The sequence below is a fragment of the Protopterus annectens genome, chromosome 3.part1 (genome assembly GCF_019279795.1).
Source record: "Protopterus annectens isolate FY-2018-M chromosome 3.part1, PAN1.0, whole genome shotgun sequence".
NCBI classification, from domain to species: domain Eukaryota; kingdom Metazoa; phylum Chordata; order Ceratodontiformes; family Protopteridae; genus Protopterus; species Protopterus annectens.
The window spans coordinates 111,663,605-111,684,059 of NC_056732.1; the positions used below are offsets into that span (position 1 = coordinate 111,663,605).

General features: G+C 43.1%; 1 protein-coding gene across 1 annotated transcript in view; it reads right to left on the minus strand.

Annotated features, from left to right (window-relative positions):
* ASXL3 (ASXL transcriptional regulator 3) overlaps positions 1–20,455 on the minus strand; it is a 1,601,111-nt gene that overhangs the window by 58,123 nt on the left and 1,522,533 nt on the right. The window contains exon 12 of the mRNA XM_044066640.1: positions 14,212–15,994. Within this exon, the coding sequence (XP_043922575.1) occupies positions 14,212–15,994 (1,783 nt within the window). The remainder of the gene's footprint in view (positions 1–14,211; positions 15,995–20,455) is intronic.

Here is a 20,455-nt window from a genome sequence, read left to right on the forward strand (position 1 = left end):
CCTGTTGCATAGGACACAAAGAGTTGCTCGGATTTCCTGAATGGCTTTGTCCTGTCCAAATAATAACGAAGTTGTCTGTGAATGTCCAAGGAATGTAGTAGTCTTTCCCCATTGTTTTGTGGATTTGGATAAAAGGTAGGTAGGTGGATAGTCTGATTCAAAGCTACACTGGATACTACCTTTGGCATAAAGGTAGGGTTGGTTCGTAAGGAAACTCTGTCCTGATGGAAAATGATGAATGGTTGCACAGTCATGAGGGCCTGTAGCTCTAAAACCATGCGTGCTGAGGTGATAGCCAGAAGAAAGGCTGTTTTCCATGACAAGTATTGTAGTTCTGTTGAAGAAGCTGGCTCAAAGGGAGGAAGGGTCAGCTTTTCCAATACGAAGTTGAGGTCCCAAGCAGGGAATGGTGGTTTTCTTGGGGGTTTTATATTTTTTGCCCCTCTGAGGAACTGCCTTAAGAGAGGATGTGAGAATAAAGGAGGATCTGTGTTGTACTGTGCAGAAATGGCTGAAGCGTGGATCTTGATGGAGAAGGAAAGTCCACTGTTTAACATCTCAGCTAGGTACTGTAAAATTTGAGGTATATTTATTACCCAAGGGTTCTGGCCCTTTTCTTGATTCCAGGCACAAAATCGTTTCCATTTGGCGGAGTAGACTTTTTTAGTAGAAGGTCTTCTGGCCTCCAAGATGACACCCTGCACCTCCTTGGAGAGGAGAGTCTGTTGGGAAATCAAGGAATTCTCCATGCAGCTAGATTTAGGGTTTTGAGCTGGCTGTGAAGGGTTTTGTAGTTGTGCTGGGACAACAGAAGAGGGACTAGAGGTAGGATCCATGGTGGGGAATGTGTCAGGCTCTTCAGGAGCGGATACCAGTGTTGTCTTGGCCAGTCTGGAGCAATGAGAATCATTTGTGGCCTCTCTGCTCTGGCTTTTAATAGAACTTTGGGCAGCAGAAGAAGAGGCGGGAAGGTATAAACTGTCAATGTTGTCCAATTGAAAGAGAGTGCGTCCACTTTCCAGGCCTGTGGATGATAGGTCCTTGAACAAAATTTTTTCAACTAGTAATTTCTGTGGGTAGCAAAGAGATCTATGTCTGGCTGTCCCCATGCCTGAGTTATCTTTGTGAAAACTTGAGGATGCAACTTCCACTCATGTGGATCTGTCATATTTCTGCTTAGGTTGTCTGCCAGTGTGTTTTCCTTCCCTGGCAGGAATTGTGCCTGTAGTTGAATTTGCAATTCCAGTGCTGTGTTCCATAGGGTCATGGCTTGTCTGCACAGGGGGTATGAATGAGTTCCCCCCTGTTTGTTTATGTACCACATCACTGTGGTGTTGTCTGTCCTTATCAATAGCTGGCCTGGATGCAGTAGGTCTTTGAAGGTCATAATAGCATTTTGCACGGCTAGCATTTCCTTTTGGTTGATGTGTAGGTGCTTCTCTTTTTGGGACCATTTTCCCTGAATGCACTGATCTGTCATGTGTGCTCCCCAGGCGTAGTCTGAAGCATCCGTTGTGATGATTTGAGTTGCTTGAGGTACACAGAAAGGGAGACCTGTGTTTCTTTGGCATGCTTGAGCCCACCACAAAAATTCCTTTTGAAGGCATGGAATGAGTGGTATAATTGTTTCCAAGCTGTGGCTGTGCTGAGACCATAAGTTTTTTAGGTACCATTGAAGTTTCCTCATATGCAGCTTTGCACATGGGATTAGTAGGATGCAAGATGCCATGAATCCCAGAGCCTGCAGGACTTTCCTTGCAGTTAGCCTGGTGAAAGTTGCCATTTTGCTGAAGTATTGAGACAGTTGCCCTTATTTGTCTGGTGTGAGGTAGGCCATCTGGGTGATTATATTCAAGCTGGCACCCAGGAAAATTATTTGTTGAGAGGGTATTAGTTTTGATTTCTTTTTGTTGACTGTGTATCCCAGGAAGTTCAACAGTTTTATTACAAACGCCAGGTGCTGCAATAGTATGTCCTTGCTGTCCGCTTGGATCAGGCAGTCGTCCAGATATGGGCAGATTTGTATTCCTTGAAGTCTGCAGAAGGCGATTACTGATGCCAGGCATTTCATAAACATTCTGGGTGCAGTAGATAAGCCAAAGGGCAATGCAGAGAATTGGTAATGGGTTGAACCTGCAAGAAATCTGAGGTATCTTCTGCAATCTTGTCTGATAGGGACATGCAGGTATGCCTCCTTGAGGTCCAATGTTACCAGCCAAGACTCTTTGCCCAGCATGGGAAGAAGCTGCTGTAATGTGAGCATCTTGAATTTTGGCACCTGTAGATATGTGTTTAGGATGGATAGGTCTAAGATAGGTCTCCAATCTTTGTCTTTCCTTGGTACCAGGAATAGTCTGGAATAAAACCCTTGACCTTGTTCTTTTGCAGGTACCTCTTGAATCGCTTTCATGTCCATGAGGCGGAAATTTGTTTTGTGCCTCTGCCCTTTGATTTTGTGGCAGGTTTGGCATGCCTCTCATTTTTGGAAGGGTGTGAAAGTGGAACCTGTAGCCTCTGTCTATAATGTCCAGAATCCATTTGTCTTTTGTAACAATATGCCAATTTTTTGAGAATAATGCCAGTTTTCCGTCCAAAGGTGCTGCCATTAAAGCTTTGCTTGGCAGGTGTAGGGGGAAGTCATTGTGTCTGTTTTCTAAATGACTGTGATCTATCTTCTCCACCTCTTGGGGTTGGTGCTTGCCACTGTCTGGCTCTGAAAGATCCTTGAAGTTGCCCTCTACCCCTTGGGCGTCTGTATCTGCCCCTTTGAGGTCTGTCTGTGGCTGGAAAGGAAGGCTAGTTTCTGCTGAAACGTGGAGGTTGTACCTGCAGGAAATCTTTCACTGTTTGCATTGATTTCGCTTTTTCCTCCATTTTCTTTAGTACCTCCTCAGCTTTAACACCAAACAATACATCTTTTTGAAGAGGTGCATCTAATAAATTAGCTTTGACATGATCTAGTAAGGTTCGCTCTTTGAGCCAAGCATGCCTACGTATAACAGACCCCGTAACAGCAGCTCTACATGAGGCCTCTAAAGCATCAAAACCACACTGCAAGGTATGTTTACCCACTTGCTCTGCACCATGCAACAAATCCTGCAACTCTTTTAAATCTGGTTGTTCTGGTTGTGTCATTTTGCTTTTCAACCGAGATAACAAAAACTGTTGATACTTTAACATATGGAATTGACAGTTTAATTCCCTCATGGTTAAAATGGCCGAGGTATACACCTTTTCCCCCCACCTTTCTAAAGCTCTGGAATCTCTCTCTAAAGGTAATGGGTTTTTAGCAGTAGAGGCCTTAATTCCCTTGGGACCCTGTGAAATAGTTTCTGGGTCAGCAGTATGGCTTTTATATAGGAACTGGTGAGAATCAGGAACCCGGTAATACCTGTCTGGTTTAACAGGAGCTGGAGGTAAAGAATCTGGATTAAGGCTGGCTTCTGTGTACACATCATCCAATATATCTAAAACAGGAGGGATAGCCAGGGGCCTATGCTGGGGGAGCAAAATAAATTCCCTGAGCCTTTTCTTGGAATCTGAGTAAGCTTGGCCTTCCCAGTGAAAGTGTTCCCTCAATGTATGCAGGGTTTCCCCAAAAGAGTAATCCTCAGGGGGGGAGACCGAGGGAATAGAATCCTCAACATCAGAGTCTTCGAAAGGTGAATAGGCGTAATCCTGGTCCTCAGAGTGTTCTGAGGTAATAGAAACTTGATCTGAGGAAGGGTAGTCTTCCTCTAATCTGGGTCTTTTGTCAGAAGGGGGTTGAGAACCCCTGATAAGAGTAATCAAATCCTCAGCCATTTTAAGCATCTGCTTTTATAGGCATGGGGCCTTGAGAGGAGGTCTGAGGACCCTGTTTTTTGGTTTTCATGGCTGCTTTAGATTTAGTGAAAGCTTTAATAGAGAAGGAGGAAGGCCTGAAGACACCTTGAGAAAAGGCAGGCCTGTCTAAATTCTGAGTTTCCCCGCCAAGAGTGGCGTCTGTATCTGCAGTAGGAATGGGGACCGAGGAGCCTGCGACCTCGGGTACTGAAGTCACTAATAATGTAGCGTCATCGGTACTCAGGGGCTGCGTAGGCACCTCGCTGAGAACCGGAGAACCGGAAGTCGGCCTAAGCGTGGTCTCAGTAGTCGGTGCGGACCTTGGATGTCGGTCCTTATCTTTGCATCTTTTGCTCAAAACTGGAGTCGGAGTATCCGACGACATGATATAATTACATTTTTTGCCAAAATAATGAAGGGCGAACTCCGCCCGGTACTTAATAGTGCGCTTGTTGAATCTAGCACAAAAACGGCAGGCCAAGACGTTGTGGTCTGGGCCTAAGCAAGGTATACAGAAAGAGTGGAAATCTTTATGCGGTATTTTCTTCCCACAAGAAATGCAATTATTAACTTTGTCTGACATCGGTCTGAGGCAAGAAAAGTTTCCCCAACGGGGTACTTAGCTTTCAAGAAAACTTCGGCTGAAATACTTTCGTAAATCTCAGGAGCTGGCCGACCGGCACTTGCGAACTGCTTCTGCTTCGGGCAACGCACGGCAAGAAAGACTGAAGAAAATGGCGTCGGCTGCCACTTTTGTACCCCTGCCGCACTGACGTCAGGGAAGAAGCAACGACAACCGACGCCGGACCTAGACTTTGGAATTTGGCTGACCGAGGACCCGCCTGACGGCAGGATAACCCATCTGTAATGACTGCAGCTGTATGCACAATGAACATTGGAGTCAGGGTTCTTCCAAGCTTGTTGCACGATGAGTTTAACCAACTTATCAGCGGGGGGGGGTCACCCAAGAAGAAGAGGGCCAAGATCGAAAGGCCTGCAGTAATACGGATTCCTCCGAGGAAGGGTTGGAGGACTTCCAGTCACCCCTCTGTTTCAAGAATTCCATGATGTCTCCGAAGGAGACATTGTCAGGGGGTGACCATGTGGACCCTTCCCCATCATCGTAGTCCATATCTTCCGTGAGGGACTCCTCTGGGGAGTCCATGTGTTTCCTCTTACACACCCATTTCCGAGGGGGTTCTTTGGTGGGAGCATCCGAAGAAGACTCAGAAAGGGAAATGCCCTGGACAGGGGTTTCCTGGGCCTTGTGCTCCCGGAGTCCTGGGGGGGGGTGGCCTTTGACAGCTGCAGCTCAGAAGGAACTGGGGGAATAACCAACATAGGAGGATTGCTAGCAGCAAGCGCCCTCTCCATCACCCAGAAAGTGGACCCATCTGAAGAGGAATGGGAGCCCGGAACCAAAGAAGACAAAATCGGAACCAGGGTCACACCCGCTCCAGACGGTCCACCTCCGGGGATGGAGCCTCAAGCAGACTCGGAGCACTAGTCACCCTCGGATCAAAGTTGGGACCGACAAAGCCATCAGAACTGTGACCAGAACTGGAGGTTCCACCCCCTAAGCATGAGACTGAGGAAGGGTGGGTTCCGACGGAACCGACACCCAAAGGGGTCTCAGAGCCTCAAACAGTGTCATTGTCGGCACTGAGGAAGGGAGTCCTCTAGTAAAAGTTGGATAAATGAGCCTAAGAACCGAGGGATCCAAGGGAGGAGAGTAAGTAGGGGCTGGTAGGGGCTGCTGGAGAAATAGACCCAAAGCCTGGAGTGGGATAGGGTCTAGGCGGATCTGAAATTCCCATGGCGGTCAGCAGCTGGTCAAAAAGGCGCACCACATCCAATTCGGAAAGGCTCCTGTTGGATCTCACCGATGCCCTTGAGGGGGAATCAGGCCGGTCCAAAAAGGGGCTGCAGGCTTGTCCTGCAAACGGGTCCACAATAGACAAGTATCGGGTTCGTGGTGTATCACAGAAAGGCACCGACGATTCCATTTTTAAAACTGGCAACAACGGTATGGTTGGAGCTGTGAAAGGGCTCGGAGCCACAGTTACAATAGGGGTGGATGACAAAAACGGTTCCGAGGTAATTGTCAGAACCAATATCAGAGCAGAAATGGGCGATGTCAGTGCAGAGAGAGAGACTGATAAGCTGGTAGGTACAGAGGCAGTAGATGGTGCTGGGGTAGGCGCCGACGAAGCGACCTCAGTAAGCTTCGTTGGAGCTGAGCTCGGAGCCGATGTAGTAGTTGGCACCGAGGAGGCAGAACGGTGTTCAGATGAGTGCTTGTGACAAGTAAGTCACCGGCTGGTGAAGAGGGGCCTGAGCGAGGATGTTTCTTGTCCATAGAAAGAGGGAATGAGACTTCCGTCGCAGAACTAGCCTCCAAAAAAGGCGAAGCAAGTAGGCCCTTTAAAATCAGTTTGTTATGACGTTCATTCAGCGTCCACTGACTGAAAACTAGCACAAATATCACACGGGGGTTTCGCCAACAAATGCGGAACCCCCAAACAGTACACACACTGTTCATGGAGGTCACTATTCGGTAGTTTACCAATGCAAGAAGAGCAGTGTTTAAACCCCATAATTCCCTTCTTTTCAGACACCCCAGAACACTCTCTCACACAAAAGGGAAAGAGAGGAAATGAAGAAGAGAGAAAGGAAATACCAACAATGGTAACAAGATACCACAAGGGTAGAAAGTTAGAAAATACCAAGAAAATACCAACAATGGTAAGAAAGAAATACCTGTGGGTAGAGCTGAAACAATATAGATATCAAGAACAGATTATAAAGAGGGAAAAACTTTTACAAAACTTGTAAATATATCAGAAAAAAGCACTTAGTTGGAAAGCTTGGTGAAACGCTGCTACATGGCTGTGTAGCAAATGAGATCTGAGGTAACTGAGCAAAGGGCATTGTGGGTAGCAGCTTAGCTAGAGAGTTTTTTGGTGCATGCAAACTTGGTACAAGGCCGACTCGGTACTGAGGGCTCAGAACCGAACCCATCAGTGATGAATAGGAAGAAGATTAATAACTTCAGAATTATTACTTTCCTTATCAGAGGAAAGTAACTTGGTAGAAAGAGATAACCTTCAGGACTTATCTGAGGTAATGGAAACCACAGCAGGATCAGCTGAGGGGCATTACCTTATAGAAATAATCAGGTCTCTTTGGGGCAGGGGCTTGGGAGTCAGAGATCTTAGATGCGCCCTGAAAATATCTAAAAAGGCTGGCAGTACTGGAGGGACTGCTGAAGGTGCACGGGCCTCCACCTGTAGAAGCTCATAATATCTCTTCTGAGATTTGAGAAGAATCCCACTTAAAAAACTCCCTCATGTTATAAATATTTTCCCTAGAGGAAAGCTCTTCCATGGGACAGTCCCTCCAATTAGACTCCTCCTCTAGAGAAGCATATTCCAGAGGAGAGGGAATTTGAGTGGAGTATGCTAAAGAGTCTTCATCAGATGAAGACTCCATAGAATCTGTGTCATGAATTTGAAGTTCTGCTGGCTGCCCTGAAATAAGACCTTGGACCCCAGACGACTGCACAGAAGAAGAGGCAAAGTCCAGGCCTGCAATGAGAGGAGGTGAAGCTGCAGGCCTCAAAGCCATCAGGGCCTTAATAAGGCCCTGAGTAAAAAACTTCCCAATCTGACGTTGGGGTAGAAGGAGCGGGAACATGCCTAGTCTTTTGCTTCTTTTTCACAGGCTTTTCCTGTTGAGGAGAAAAGGTGGACATAGACCTAACCTCCGGTAGTTCTTTGGACAAGGAAGCTGAAGCAGTTCATGAATCTTCGGCAATCATTAGATGTGGTCCCCCCAAGTTGTCCTAACTGGACATCTGCATAGCCTTGGACATGCTAGGATATGCACTCCTGACTGCTTCCATCCTGGTACCTGCTAAGGAAGCCGACTCTACCTCCGATCATACTGCCAGTTTTCATCAACCTCAAGGGGTACATCGGTGGAAGAAGGCACAGCTTAAGAGGATTCAGGCCTAGCCTTGCTGACCTAAGTCATTACCAACAGCTCAGAAATACTTGTGGAACCCTCCATAGCGTCCCTAGCCAGATGTTTTGAGTCTTTGGTTTTCTAAGTATAAATTCAAAGCTGACAGATGACTACGCAATGTTTTGGGAATGAAGACCTAAGAAATACAGCAGGACTGGTGGTTGTGAGTAGGCTCTACGCAAAACAAGCACATCTTGTGACAATCATTATGTGGTGTTTGTCTTCCACACCTACACTTGCCCTTCCTGGATGACATTAACAAAACAAAAGGCAGGAGGAATATATTAAATCCTCTATGGGGTACTTATCTTGAGCTGTAAGAAGAACCAATAGGATCCAATGGCAGACCGAACATACAAGTCAACCTTTCCAAATGGTGGCGATAAAGTTCTGAAGATGGTACGTGTGGATGTCCCTTTTATGACTGATGTTGTTTGTGCCTATGTGTAATGGCCCACGTACAGGCAGTGGCTCTAAGCTTTTGTATACAGGCTGGATGTTGTGTCGTCTGGGTGGAATACAACCCATATGTAAAGAATACTGTAACATTAAATAGAAGGCCATCCCAGTTTGGGAGATGGACTGAAGAACATGCTTCAGAAATGCCATTTTTGGCAGCTGCCACCACCATAATGGGATCAACAGCGAGGCCCTTACTCCAGTGCTGTTAGTCCTTATGCGAGCCAAGAGCTTATCCGTTTTTTTTTGTGGGGGGGATAGGTTCCAGTGTGTCTGACTCCCTCCAAGTGCTCTGGGACACCTGGTCAATAACACATCTGGAGAGGGGACCACCCAGAATATGGATGGGCCCACACCAAAAGCCTCCAAAAATACAGACTTCTCTGGAGAGTGGACTTCAGAAGTCCACCCCTTACAATGACAAAGGAGCTCCATACGATTGCCAAATGAGGTGTCCTCATAGAGGGACTTTGGGGAACCCTCCCCTTCCACTAGGTCAGTATCCTCCATGAGAAATTCCTCCTTGGAGTCCAGATGCTTCCTCTTGCACTTACTTACTCTTACCATGACTCTCCTGGATTGAAGAATCTGGGGTAGAGGTGGAAGAGGCAGGGGGACCTAGATGCAGGGTGGTCTGGAAATCTGCAAGTGTAGCCTGTCCCAGAGCTTCCTTATGCATGTCTGCAGGTCCAGACGAAGACATGGGGAGGATTACTGGTTGATGTCATCCAATCCATCTCTGGCCTGGAGAACATCCTCTCTATGACATCAAAGCAGAGACCAAAGCTAAAACCCTGGGATCTGAAGAACCCACAGAGCTGCTAGACTCCAGAGCCAAAGTGACTTGTCCTGATACCATGACCTGAGATGAACTGTCGAGTGTTGAGGCCCAAAGGGGGAAGGAACAGTCAAACTCTAAGAGTCAATCCGGGTCCTGAGACCACATCCCCTGAACCCTCGGCTCTAAGGAAAGCTCGACTGTGACACTGTCAGAGTCAAGAAGGCCAATGCAAGGGTTGGAGCCTGAATTAACCAAGTTGTCGAACTTGACCCTGGTGGAGGCAAGAAAACTAGATCTGCAAGCCGTGGGAGAAAGAACACCTGATGGAGCTGACCCCACAAGTACTGGAACCAAGGCAGTGAGAGTAAATCTAGCTGAATCTGGGCCTGCAAGAAGGAACACATCAGTTGTTTTAAATCCACAGATATAAGACTCCTTACCAAGTAGGCAGACCAAGCCAAAGTAGCTACTGATGATGCCTTGGAGCCCACCTACCAGCAGCTGGATCTGATGATCAGAACTGGATGGGCTGGGATCTGATGTGGAGAGAACTCAGGTGAAACTTTCATAGCAGAAACGGGTCAAAAGGGAGAAGGAACCCTACCTGAGACTACCTCCCTTAACCAAGGAAAGGACTAGGCACACTTAAAGCAGGGGATACAGCCTTCTCCAAAGTTGGCTCCACTGGAGACTATCTCCAATAAGATGGATCTGACCATAGCACCGACACAGCCATAGGAGTTGAAGATCTTAATCTTTGACTCCAGCTGGCCAAAAAGAGGAGAAGTTGTTTGCGGTCTCCCTTGTCCTTGCCCTTGCCCTGCGCTTTGTCATCCTTATGCCACTCCTTACTTTGACTCCACTTGCCCTTGTCACCTTTCTTGTGATAAGAGGTGGAAGACACCGAATCTACCAAAAACAATAAACCCTTCAACACTAACTTAGCCTGGCACTCATTCAGAGCCCAGGTACCAAATTCTGCACAAATAGAGCATTTGGCATCCAAGTAAGAAGTGCTGAGGCAATAAACACACAGGTGGCGTGCATCCCATGATGGTAACTTGTGGATGGACACTACACACTTCTTAAAAGCCCTTTTCCCTGTCCACGTTGAAGGAGAGAGAGAGTCAATGAAGATAAGTAGAAACACAACACAAAGACCTACACACTTAACCAAACTCCTAACCTATGCACACTGCAACACCAATCTTATTATTTATTATTAGAGATATTTTTTAAAATGTTGAATAACCAAAAAGGGAAAACTACAAAACCCAGAAAAATAACCACACACTAAACTGTAGAAGGGTGGGACAAACTGCAAATCTTGACAAAGTGTACAGAAAAGGCTACTAAACAACACAGCAATAATATCTGAATATCACAAAGAATACAGAAACCCAAGACAGTGTTCACAACCTTGCTGCACACCCTGATGGTGGCAAACAAGATCTGGGATAAAAGAGAGAGAGCACAGGGTATTATTGGCAGAAGAGAAGAACTCCAGGGCTGAAGTCTTTTAGAATGACCAGCCTTGGATCAGAATCAGATTTGATAACCTACAGGATGAAGCCATATGGAAAAGACAACACTGGATCATACTTTTGGCAGTCTTGGAGGAATGCTTTCCTGATACCACACAATTTAATGCCATGTTTGGCCTCTAAGCAAAACAAACAACTCAAGTGGGAGTATTTCTATGGCATCTGATGCACAGCCACACTTTCCTTTTCTGACAAACTTGCACGCAAAACGTTATACAAAGACATGGAGGGTCCCCAACAAGTATTTACTTGCACCTTGTGTTGAAATCAACCACACAGATAACTAGATGTGACACTGAAAAAATTCTGCATATGTACGCTAGCAGCAAAAATGTTCTAAGTTTTCGTATGTCCATACACCTGTCTTACACCTGTGCATCCACTTGTGCTAACAACAGATTTACAGCAAGTGAGGAGGGTGCCTGAGCTTTGTACAATAGACAGAAATATAGCATTTATTGGCAGGGTACATCCCATTTGTAACTGCAATGGTGATCTTCTGAAGGACAACACATTTTAAACCCCCATTAAGTATTCCCACTACTACTTGGAAAAAAAAAATAATGTTCCCAACAGTAAAAAGCAAACTGTCACAATCAGACTATGAAGATGAATATGTAAGGAAAGTAGTTAAAGTGATGTTGCCCACAGTGAAAATATCATTTTTTTCACTTATTGTTATTAAAATTCATAGTATACATTTTTTTTTGCATTTCGTAACCCATATTTAAATGCTGTCAGTAGAGAAACAGAGGAATACGACTCCTGTAAATGTCAGTACTGATTTTTTTTCCAATGGGTGCAGGGTCAAAGGAAGAAGAGGATCTCATTTAGAGGTACTTTTAAAGTAAGCCCCTACAGTGATAAGCTGACTTGCTGTACAGTTAAACTTGTTTATAATGTAAAATCAATTAAAGTTCAAAAGTCATTAATGTATTTTGCTGTAAGGGGGGAAAAAACATGTTCTGTGAATTCAGTACATCTTTGTAGGAAACATTTACTTATTTTATTTATTTGCAGTTTGTTAACCGGGAAAGTCCATTGGGCCAAAATGAGCCTGTTTTCAATGGAGGCCTAGGGAGAAAAGCTCCATATACAATTATTACAAAGCTAATGTCAACAAAGTACAATACAATTTTCAAAACTACTAAAAACACAGTAACATAGATGACAGAATAATAACATCTGAGCAAGGTGTTGTAGCAAAGCAATGAATGAAATTAAAACATAAGTACTTTGGAGTGCAGGCACTTGTGCACTCAAACTTTCATGAGGTGAGAGGTAGGAAGAATTAGAGCAAGAGAGTAGCACATGAAAGGTGAATAGGCTGAGTTATGAGAAAGGAAAAAAGAGAGAGGGAGTGCAAATGAAATGGAGTCACTAGGTTGAGTTTTAAATGAAATGAAGGGAGTCACTAGGTTGAGTTTTAAATGAAATGAAGGGAGTCACTAGGTTGAGTTTTAAATGAAATGAAGGGAGTCACTAGGTTGAGTTTTAAATGAAATGAAGGGAGTCACTAGGTTGAGTTTTAAGAAAGGAGAAAAAAAAGGATGGGTGAGCAGAACGATACAGAGGGAGTCGGGTTGGGTGAGAGCATGAGCATTCCCAATGAGAAGAGAGATGGGAATGGAGCATGGTCTTGAAGGTGGAGTGGTTTTGGGTGATTCAAATGTGAGGGAGGGGTGAATTCCATTGACGAGCGAGGAAGAAAGACAGGAGAAATTGCCCAGGTGCATGTAAGGGTCTGTACACTTTGAGGAGGTTCTTTCTGCTTACTGGACCTGAGTAGTCTGTCAGGATGATGCAAGTATGATGAGTATGGAGGAGAGAACATTCTCATTGCAATTTCACTTAGAACTAGGCAGGTTATGTGGTGTGTGCACCAGCTCAAAGAACTCTTTCAGCCATGTCCTGGACTACATCAGAATGCATACTGATAACAGACAACAGCTGAAAACACACTGGTTGACAAACACCCATAGCTGCATTATAAGTAATACATTTATTGATATCAGTCAGCAAAACCAAATTTAATAACAACCAAATGGTTTTAGATTGTGTTGGCAAACTATGGATTACTATTTCAAACAAAGCTCCTCTGATAAATATGTACAGAAGAATGCAAGCTGAAAAGCTGGCATAAATATATTTGAGGAGCTAGGCTGCCTGGAATATAAGCAGGGTTGCCAGATTTCCGACTGGCCAGGTAGGGACAAAGTAAAGACTAAAAAAAAAAAAAAAGGCCCAGGTCAATCAAAAATAAATAAACACAGAGCTACTTCTGTTTAATGTGAAACATCGCAGTTCCAAATTACACAGAAGTAGCTCTGTTTTGCGATTTTTTGATTGGCCCGTATACCGGTATACAGGCCAATCAAAAATCGCTAAACACGGAACTACTTCTGTTTAATGCGGAACTGCGATGTTCCGCATTAAACAGAAGTAGCTTTGTTTTGCGATACCGGTATATGGGCCAATCAAAAATTGCTAAACATGGAGCTATTTCTGTTTAATTCAGAACATCGCAGTTCCGCATTAAACAGAAGTAGCTCTGTTTTGCGATGTTTTGATTGGCCCGTATACCGGCATACGGGCCAATCAAAAATCGCTAAACACGGAGCTTCGTTTAATGCAGAACTTCCGCACTAAACACAAGAAGCTCCGTGTTTAGCGATTTTTGATTGGCCCGTATGCCGGTATACGGGCCAATCAAAAAAAAAACAAAGCGTAGGCTGCCCGGTATTTAAACCGGCAGGGCGGGACTCAGAAATCAGGCTGCTGATCTCGGGACAGTCCCGCCCAAATAGGGACGTCTGGCAACCCTGAATATAAGTGATGTAAGAGAAGACAGACATTAAAAGAGAATGTGAATTTGTGAAGTGGTTTCAGAAACAATACTGATGGCTTAAAGAACAGGATGACAGTGCTTTAATCTTAAGATAGTAGGGCATGAAAAGGTGGACGACAAGTAGGTATGACAAGGGTGGTGTGTTTTTAGACTATAATGAATACTGTAGAAGATGTGTAGTTTGAAAGGAAGAATGCTGACAAGATGTGACGGTGAAGAGGCTGTGAATGCATGCCCAGGCTGCCTCTCTTTGTTAAGATTCAAGCAAGAGTGTGGCAATAGTTATTAAAAAGGGTGAGTATAAGGGGATCATATACAGAATTCAGAGCAATCAGTAGTCGAAAGTGAGTTCATAATGATCAGGACCATAAAGTTTGTCTGCATGTATGGAATGGCATTTATGGAAAGAGGGCACCACACTTTTGGATGGCTGGAAGTCTGGTTACAGCTAAAGGTGGAGGCTGTGATAGCGATGGACAGGACAATCTGTATTAGTTACAATTATTCGTTTAGGAAAGATTTATTTTAGCAATACTAAATATCTTTTATTGTGTAATATTTGAAAGTTCCAGACAAATGCTGTAGTAAACCACTTTGATATTAGCATAAGGAGCATGTTAATTTAAGAGATGGAGCGTAATTCAAGAGATTAGTATAAATGATAAAAAAAATAATAAATCATACATTTTTATCATATAATAAAACAAGGAATTTTTATATTAACATACCTTGAGGGGAGGAACCCTTGGCTCTTCCCTTGGGGGAGCTTCTTTTTCAGACTGGCTGCTACACACTGAAATTCGAGTAGGGTGATCATCTTCAATTCTTGGTCTCTTCTCTTTACATATTCCAAAAGCATGGTGTTCTGCAGTCTTTCTTTTTGAGATTTCTGGTTCACGACTTTCAATTCTTAGCATCTCAGGAGATTTTGTAGGCTCTGATGATTTTGAGTGATGTGAAAGTGTAGACTTATTTTGAGAGTTCCCTTGCTGAAGTTTATGCTGCTTACTTCTGGTCACTTCAGATAAGCCAACATCTGATAAGATGAAAGATTTATCACGTAAAGGATGCACTTTATTATTATGCTGAATATCAGCATTCTTTGTCACTAACCCTTCTGTAACCAGTGATGATTCTAATGAATGTTTACATGGCTTTTCAGTCAAAGATTTCTCAGGCAAAGTGTGTTGTGCACTAGTTCTTTTGCATTTAGTAACATCAGGTGGTGGAACTTCTTCAGGTACACAAGTTTGTGGTTTCTCAGGTGTGGTCTGTGAGCCATTCTGCTGAACTTCACTGACTTCAGTCTCTTCAGAAGTTGATGGTGTATCTGCAGCAGAAGAATCATGCTCACTTTCTGATGGAACTAAGCATGCTTCCTCCTGTGTAATAGTTTCATTTTCAGTCACTACAGACTCGGAAGATACATCATTTAGGGATTCATCCTGATCATCTGATGTGCAAGCTGGTACTGTTTGTTGAGGTGTAGAACTTTCACTGTTATGTAAACTGCATTCAGGTGATGTAGGTGAAGCTGTACTTGTGCATGGCTCATCGTCTTCCTCCTGAAGTGGTTGGTACTCAGGACTTTCTGTACTTTCAGTACTGTACTGGTTTTGGCTGCTGGGTGGCTCAGACAGAGAAGATGTTTCAATGCATACAGGGCTTAGGGTCTCCTCTGAAGCAGGCTCTACATTTTCTTCCAGTGTTTCAAGACTGCTAGTAGGTTCTACTGTGCTTTCAGAAGAAAATGGTGCTTCTGAAACAGCATCTTCCTCAGACGCAAGCTGGTCAGAGTTGTTTGGAATGTCCATATCAATTATGCAACTTTCAGTTTTAGGTGAATCTTCTAGTACAATATTTGACATGCTCTCTTCTTCTAGTGCAGAACTCTTTTCATCTACTGCATCAGTGCAGGTGTTGTCAATATCATTTTCAGCCTCTACTGAAAGAGCAGAAGGAACGGGTGATGGGACATAATCTAATTGCTCACAAACAACTGGAATAACTTCTTCTTCTGTTGTATCAAGTTTCTGTTCTAATATAACTGGAATATCGGCCAAGGCTTCAGAATCATCGTTCATCAAAATGTTAATCTTTTCATCGTCAGCAGGTAACTCGCTCTCAACTTCGCTATTGGTGGACTGTTCCTCACCCTGCTCAGAAACATCAAGCTCGGGTTCCTGGTTTCCTTCATGGCATTCTTCAAAGATACTTGACTCAACTTCCTCTGCTATTTCTTCTTGTATAACAGACTCTTCTGATATCACTATATCCTCTGCTATTGCTTCTCCTATGGAGTCCTTGATTGTCATGGTCTCCATACTGCACAACTGATCCAAATCATTCTCTGGCAAATGTACAGTTTCTATGCATGTGTTATCATCATCTTCTTCAACAGATGACTGAGCAGAAGGCCCGGGCAAACTTGAAGACTCTAAAGATAAACTGGACTCCCCCTCTTCACAGTCAGATGTTAACTTTACAGATTCTTCTACCGTCATACCTGATCTAAACACAATGAAGAAACATGCTTAGGTGCAAACAACTTGTTTACAAACTAATTCAATCAACCTTCAAAGTAAAAACATTCTATACACTTGCAATCCAATATAATCACTGCTGATATGGGTTTTTCATTTTGATGGATATGAGAGTGAGAGAACTCCCATCATTGTCAAATGTGGTTCTTTCAGTCAGTTGCTATCCATGTCAAAATACATATGCAATATCGTAAAGCAAATAAAAGTGGCCTGTGAAACTAGGTTTTAAAGGATGAGGCAGGGGACACTGACGAACAGACAAGGATTTCTATCTGTAATACACAAACTATGCAATAAACATTTCTCATTGTGTGCAAATTAATCTTGAATAATAAACATTCCTTTGTAATAAACTCTCACAATGAACAGCAGAAAACTTCTTACCTGCACCTCTTAAGAGTAAGAATATCTTTCCCGCACACCCGCATTCCTTGGTAACCAAATTAAAAGGCTATGGAGTACCTAATATTAGAACAGCGTCAGAGTACAACGTCAATGTACTTCAGCAGTATACTCTGTTCAAGTACTGAAAACAACTGTGTCTAATGTGTTCTTGACACTGTGAATTCTATGCACTTGAATGGTACTGATTAACTTGCTTATTATCATCCTGCAGAAGTTTCTTTGTGTTGATACTTTCCGCACTGCAACCCAATCCTACAGAAACATGCCAATGGTGTCCAACTGGAACATTTGTACACATAACATAAATAAAAACAAATCTGGCACTGTGCATGCACAAATTATGATGCAAGCCCCCCCCCCCCATTAGCTCCAGGAATAGATGGTCTACAAACAGATAGAAAAACTACAGACTGACTAGCAATTTTAAAATAAAACACACCAACAATATGGGGTCAGTGCTATGACCAGTCCAAAATGATGGAGTAGTATCAATGCTCCTTACATAGTCGAGAATTTGTATCTGAAAAGATAAAGGGTACAGATGTTGAATCCAGACTGCCGAAAGTGCCCCTTAATTTTTCTCATGTAGAGTCTGGCCAGGTGGATCATGAGAATCATAAGAATCCTAGAAGCTGTGTACCCCCAGGATCCAGTGAAATTTCCTGCCAGTTATGTGGTTTTGATTGGAAAAACTCTGGAATAATTTTTGAAGCATCTTCACTTTGTCTGGAGGAAGAAGGACTCCAGTGCAGAATCTAACAGACATCACAGGAAACCAGAAAGAGTAGAAGATTCTGAACTATTGCTAAGGACCCTTAACATCTGGAAAAGTGTCTGCAAATAGAAGATAATCATTCAAATATGGACAGATATGACTCCCTGCAGTCTGCAATAAGCAATTACCAGAAACAGACACTCTGCAAATACCTGTGTAATAGTAAATAGTCCAAAGGCCAAGGCAGAGAACCGATGATGTAAGTCAGACATAGACAATCTTAACTGAAATGTTTGCCAATGACATATGATGGCAGGCATTGTTTCAGTATGGCTTTACCTTAAAGGCTAGTAAACGGAAAAAGGTAATACAGTCTGAAGGGATAACATTTTGAGCTTTGGGACTTAGACAAAAAGACTGAGAAAGGAAGGTCTAGTACACTTCCAAGTCCATTCTTTCTTTGGCAACAGAAAAATCTGGCAGCTGTGCACTGATTCTAAGACTCCCTCAATTAAAATCTGTTCCAGAATTGGAGGAAAAGGGATGTTTTATTTACTGGGCATGGTGAAATCCCCTGGAAAGGAGGGACAGACTTCCCACTACCAAATGCACTCCTGCTGAATAAGAACCCATTTGCCTGAAACAATCTAGTGCCACCAAGATGTACACTTACATAGATGGACAGTGTGTGTACGTGTTTGTGTGTACGTTTTTCTGTGTGTGTGTGTGTGTGTGTGTGTGTGTGTGTGTGTGTGTGTGTGTGTGTGTGTTGTGGGGGTGGGCATACCTCTCAACTAGAGCGAGAATTCTGAATAAAACTATAAATAAAAGTGGGACAAAGGTCCAAAAATAGGGACAACTTTTAAATATTGCTCTTACAAATTTAGAAAGTTAACTGCGGTGGTGGTGTTGCGGTAGCGTTGTCGCCTCACAGTAAGACGGCCTGTTCAATTCTCAGCTAGAGCGTTTTCTGTGTGGAGACATGCGTGAATGGGTGTACCTTCGTTGAAGGTTGTGCGTCAGGGCCGGCAACTTGGCACGTAAAAATCTACTGCCAATCATTAGTGGACCGGAGTTCTGCTGTGGCAACCCCTAACAGGGAAAAGCCGAAAGACACAACAACAACAAACTTAGAAAGTTGACAGAACAACAAGTTTTGAATCAGCATGAATTTTCTGAAGGGTATGAAGTCTGAAACTCAAATATATGTCATTATTTTCTAACTTCAATCATTAATGATTTGCCACTAATTTGCCAGAAAAACACAATTTCATGAAAAACAGACCAAAATATGAGGCAAAAATCTGGACAGTTGAGGGGTATGGGGCTGGGTGCTGTGCTGAAGAGGTTAATAGTCATTTTGACTGTCACTGATTTTTAGAGGCTTTCCATTTCTTTTTGAAACCTCCTTGTTATTGATTTTTAAAATCCATTTGTTAATATCTTCCTGCTTAAATTGCTTATTGAAAAAGGGAGATGAAGTAGAAGGGATGCTTTTGTTTGCCTTAAAAAGGAAGGCTAGAAGATTTGGGTCAACCCTTGAATCAGTTTCCCCCTCTCATTAAACCTCTTAAGCACCTTACCTGCTGAAAGGCCAAACAGAACTTCTTTGTCCAGGGAAGAATTTAAAGTTTCAGTTTTAACACTTTTAGGAAGACTCTGACAGTGTAACCAATCAAATCTTCTCATAGATAACTGAGAAGCAGCAGAACTGTAGACCATACAGCAGCATCATAAGAATACTTTAAGGCATGTTTATTTGCCTGAGAAGCAGATGCAGGAGAGGCGTTCAAGAAATTTTTCACCTCAGAAGGAAAGAAGGTTAACAGTTAACTTCTTCTTGTTCTCAAAAGACATAATAAAACTTTAACATGTGAGGCTGGCAATTTAAAGTGGCTGAAGAATAAACATCTTCCCAAATCTGTCAAATGCTTTTTCATCCTTGCCAGAGGGAATGGGATTAACATTAGCCACTTGTTTAGCAGAAGCGTTTTTGGATAGGTAACAGCAGTGCAGGGTCTGTTTTAGAATTAGAAATTAAATAGTTGTCAGCCTTTTGAACCTTGTATAACCTATCAAACTTCCTAAGGGCAGGATGTTGAACTGTCAGGTATAGTGTAAGCTGTCAGGAAAAAAAAATGTTCCCTAAGGTAGATAGAAACAAGAAGGACACTTGTAGGCTTTGGAATACACTTGCTGGGCAATAGGAATTTTAGAAGACATTTCAGAAAAAGTAAGATCTGGAGGTAAATCTGAAGGAACACTTTCCTCAAAATCAGAATATTCAGGTTGAGAAGAAAATCCTGAAGCACTTCACCCCCCCCCCCCCAATCGCTCCTCTTTATGACTGAAGATCTAAGTTAGAGAAGGAACGCTTTTGTTTCTTTTCTGAAAAAGAAGTAGGTAAAGAAAAAGCAGAAATTAATAATCTAGCAAATTCCAGCAACTCTTTGCTCTCCATTAAAGCAGAATTTTTTTCTTTTATTTTCTTGGCAAACTCCTTAAAAAAGGGCAGACCCAAAGCAGGAACACTATCAGAAGGCTCAGGCTCTCTTTCTCAGCTTTGCAGTAGACCTTCAACTGCTCCCTTCTCCAGAGACAGATAAGAGTAGTTCTCTTGCTCATGGAGGGCAACCCTTAATCCACAGGTGATGTGTCTGTCCCCAGTCCTTAATGGCTGTAGGTGCTGCACCAGGGGGACTGGAGAAATGATGAGCTGTACAAGGAGTCAGTCGAGTCACCAATCAGCAGCTGAGACAAATCTGGAGCTGGCCTGATAGAAAGACTCTATGACAACTTTCTACTTTGTATGGACAGGAGAAGGGAGAACTGAGATCCGTAACTGCTGTATACTTGCAGCCTTGAAGAAAGCCTCAACGAGTCAGTAACTCAGTTCCAGTCAAAAAGATGGCTTTGAGGTAAAAAAAAAAAAAAATGACAGTTCCCAAAGCCATCAACTACTGCCCCAATACAAAGACTGCAAAAGTATATAACAAAACATAAAAAAAAAAAAAAAAAAAAAAAAGATATTACACAAAGTTACCATAAGTCTTCACTGTAATAAAATCTTCTTATACAAGTATGAGAGTCTGTACAGAATAAGTTTCATATCCCAAACAATAATAAATTCACAGAAAAACAATATATTACTTCAGGAAAAATACAACAATGGAAGGTTTTCTCCAGAAGGGGAATTATTGGCCTAGCCATGAAGGATTGCTATCCAATTGGCAGCTCTGCATGGCCTGCAAAAAGAGTGCACTTTGGCAGCAAGAAATCCCTGAAGCTTTTGCTACTCAAATTGCTTTT